The sequence below is a fragment of the Apteryx mantelli genome, chromosome 8 (assembly GCF_036417845.1).
Source record: "Apteryx mantelli isolate bAptMan1 chromosome 8, bAptMan1.hap1, whole genome shotgun sequence".
NCBI classification, from domain to species: domain Eukaryota; kingdom Metazoa; phylum Chordata; class Aves; order Apterygiformes; family Apterygidae; genus Apteryx; species Apteryx mantelli.
In genome coordinates, this window is record NC_089985.1 from 13,976,455 (window position 1) to 13,979,938 (window position 3,484).

At 73.8% G+C, this 3,484-nt stretch overlaps 1 protein-coding gene across 1 annotated transcript; it reads right to left on the minus strand.

Moving 5' to 3' along the window:
• Positions 1-262: 262 nt before the first annotated feature.
• On the minus strand, positions 263-3,185 carry LOC136992544 (myomegalin-like). Its single transcript, XM_067300653.1, has 6 exons — positions 3,045-3,185; positions 2,283-2,359; positions 1,265-1,388; positions 957-1,117; positions 713-830; positions 263-319 (listed from the first exon to the last, which is right to left on the minus strand). The coding sequence occupies exons 1-6, from the start codon at positions 3,183-3,185 to the stop codon at positions 263-265; spliced, it is 678 nt and encodes a 225-aa protein (XP_067156754.1).
• Positions 3,186-3,484: the final 299 nt, after the last annotated feature.

The following is a 3,484-nucleotide window of genomic DNA, read 5'->3' on the forward strand; positions in this document are numbered from 1 at the left end:
AGGCCCCAGGGCTGCGCCCTCTCCTCTCCTCACGGCCCCCCTCGCCCCGGCCCCCCCGCTCCTCACGGCCCCCCGCTCCCCGGCCTGGCCCCTCGCTCCGGGGCACCCCCCGCTCCTCACGGCCCCCCGCTCCCCGGCCTGGCCCCTCGCTCCGGGGCCCCCCCCGCTCCTCACGGCCCTTCGCCCCGGCCGCGCAGCCCCCGCCGCGCCCGCCTCCCCCTCGCCGAGGATGCTCCTGCCACGGCGGCGCCCGGCTTGTGGCTCAGGTTTCAAGATGGCGGCGGGCAGCAACCCCGCGCGTGCGCAGCAGCCGCGGCGCCTGCCGGGATTTGTAGTCGCCCCGCCAGGCGGGCCCGCATGCGCAGTCGCCACCGCCCCCCCCCAGCGCCCCCCAGCCCCCCCCGCAGCGCCCCGCAGCGCCCCCCAGCGCCGGGCGGGCGGGCGCAGCCCCAGCGCCACGTCCCGGCCCCACGCCGGCCCCAGGGCCGGGGCCAGCCGGCAAGGCCCGGCGCCACGTGTCCCGCACCGCGGCGTCGCGGCTGTCCCCGCAGAGCCGGGGGCGGCGCGCTGCAGCCGCCAGGACAGGGCACGGCCGGGGCGGCCTGGCGGCCGGGGACGAGCGCGACCCCTCGAGCCCCAGGCCCTGGGGGGGACGGGAGCCCCCCGCCCCGCGTCCCGCATCCTGCCCCGCGCCCCGCGGGCGCCCACCCACCTGCGCCCGGGCGGCCGCGGGCTCCTGCGGCCGCCGCGGCAGGTCGCACCGCCCGGCCGCCAGCAGCTCCACGAGCTGGCTCCTGGCCGCCAGCTCCCGGCTCAGCTCCTCGATCCTCCTGCCGGGGAGGGAACGGCGAGGCAGGCTCAGGCGCGGCGCCGGCCCCGCGCCCCACCAGCCCCCGGCCAGCCCGGCCCGCAGGCCCGGTGCCCGGGCGCCCGCGGCGGGGAGGCCTGGCACCCACCGGTCCTTCTGGGCCAGCACACTGCGGTCCTCGGCTTGCCTGCCCTCCTCCTTCCTCCCCGCCGCCTCCTTCAGCTTCGCGGCCAGCTCCTGGCACCGCTCCGTCTCAGCTTTGGCCAGCGCCGCAGCCTTCTCCGCCTCGCTCCTGGCCAGCCTGGCTTCCTGCGGGGCGGCGGGAAGTGAGCCCAGAGGGACCACGCTCCCCAGCCCCGCTGCCGGGACGCCCCCGGCCCAGCCCTCGTCGCCCTCTGGCGAGGGGGCGCCCCCGGCCGCGGCCCCTGCATGCCTGCCCGCCCGCCCAGCGCTCACCTCCTGCAGGAGCTGGATCTTGTTCTCCAGGAGCTCGTAGACGTGCTCCGACTCCCGCTGCCGCTCCTCATACTGCTGCCGGAGCGCTGCCTCGCTGCGGTTTGTCTGGTTCTCCGCGGCCACCCTGCAAGGCACGGCACGGCACGGCATGGCACGGCACTGCCTGGCACAGCCCCCACACCACCCATTCCCAGCCAGAGGGAGAAGGAACAGAGAAGGGGCTTGGGAAGGGACCTGCACTGCGGGGACCGGTCGAGCAGGACCCTGCTTGGGGTTCATGCAAAGCCCCCGGCCCCTGCGAGCCTGGCTCTCCTTGCCCACCCCCACGGCCAGGGCTCCGCTCTTCCCCACGGGACACGCCAGGCTTGCAAAAGCCCCAACCCCAAACCGGCTGGGAGGGGCGAGCCGAGCCGTCCCGGCTGCCCCAGCATCCCCAGCCTGCCTGCCCCTACCCAACCCACCAGTGGGCACCAGCTGCTTTTTTTGCGAGAGCACCCAGGCATGGTGTATTTTAAACCCAGAAAGCTACAGTCCTGGGAAAACTGACTCATCTGACATCATTAGATCCTGCTTGGGGCTTATGCAGCACAGGGCATGTTTTGCAACACCAAAGCTGCCCCTGCACATCCCCAAAATGAGGGAAATGCCCCTAACGCCTCCCGTGCCCGGAGGAGCCCTGCTGCGCCGCCAGCGAGGTGCCTGTGCCACGGCCCCCAGCCGCCACGCAGCGCTCGCCCTCCCTCAGCAAACAGGTGCTGCCCTTTATTTTTGGCTCGCCAACAGCCGTGCCAGGTCACGCTGCAGCAGGGATGTAAGAGGAGCCCCGGGGGCCGCACTGCCCTCCCGGCAGGACACATGGCCCCTTTGCAAATCCCCGCTGCTGCCCGCAGCCCTGGCTTGCTCTCGGGACTGACCGCCCAGGGCCACGACACCTGGTGTCCCTGGCACCCACCTGCAAGTGCCACCAGTGCCGCGGGCCACGCGCGTCCCCCCGCGCGCCTCGGCCAGCCTCGCTCACCATGTTTTATCCAGGGCCTGCTGCTTCTCCTGCAGCTCCCGTTTCAGGCTCTCCACCTCTACCTTCAGCTCGATGTTCTGCAGGGAGGACGAGGGCGGTGCGGGTGGCATCGGGGTGCTTCGCAGGGCAGCCCCCCCGCGCCGCCCGGCGCAGTGTGGTCCCTCCGCACCGGGGACACGGGAGCCGCTGCCCGGGCCTGCAGCACCGCGGGGAGGCTGGGAGCCGCGAGCACCACCGGGGCTGCTCGGGGCCTTCGGGCTGCTGCTCCAGCCGGCTCTGCCTGCTGGCGCCGCCAAGCCCGGCGGCACGGATGCTATTTTAGCCTGCCCCGCGCTGCCTTGGCAGGCGCCGGGACGGGATGTACCCGCCCCAGCTGTCTGCCCGCACCCGGCACCCGCCTGCCCTGGGTCCCAGGGACGCCGGTGGGTACGGAGAGGGGCTCCTCTGGATGGGGGGGCTGCCCATGCCGCACACCCATCCGCTCTGGTCAAAGAAAGCAAGGGGTAAAGTCCCACGAGACAGCTCACAGCACCCCAAACCCGGCAGGACGTGAGACGCCCGCTGCCGGGATGCTCTGTCCCCCGTCCCCATCCAAGCCCCGGGTCTGCCGCTGCTCCCAAACGCCGTCGCTGGCGCCCTGACCCGCTCCGATGGCTCTGGTGCCCCATCCCCGTCTCCTCCTGGCGCGGGGGGAGCCGTGGGAGGGAAACCCCCATGCCGTCCCAACCCGGCGCCAGTGCCCATCCCCGCGGGTGCGCTCACCCGCCGGTAGACATCGTCCCGGCTGCCCTCGCCCTTCTGCTGCACGCGCTCCTCCAGGAAGTAGATGCGCAGCTTGAGGCTGAAATTCTCCTTTTTGAGGTCATTGAGGTGCTGGGAGAGCGTGCGGTAGCCGTTAGCCATGGCGGGCGCTCCATGGAGGGGGCATCCCGCGCCCCCCTCACATGGCGCCGCGGCCCGCGCCGCCCCGGCCCCGCGGGACGAGGCTCCGGGGACACGGCCGGGTGCCCGGCGCCCGCCCTCCCGCTTGCAGCTCCCGTGGGTGCCGCAGCCGCGGCTGCTTCCCTTTTTTTTGCCTGCCGGAGCTATTTGAGGAATCACTGGCGGAGAGGGGACAGACAAGTGGTGAAACCCGAGCCCCGGGCAGCCCCCACGCGTCAGCCAGGAGGGCGGCGGGGGGAGTGCGGCAGCCCCCTGGGCAC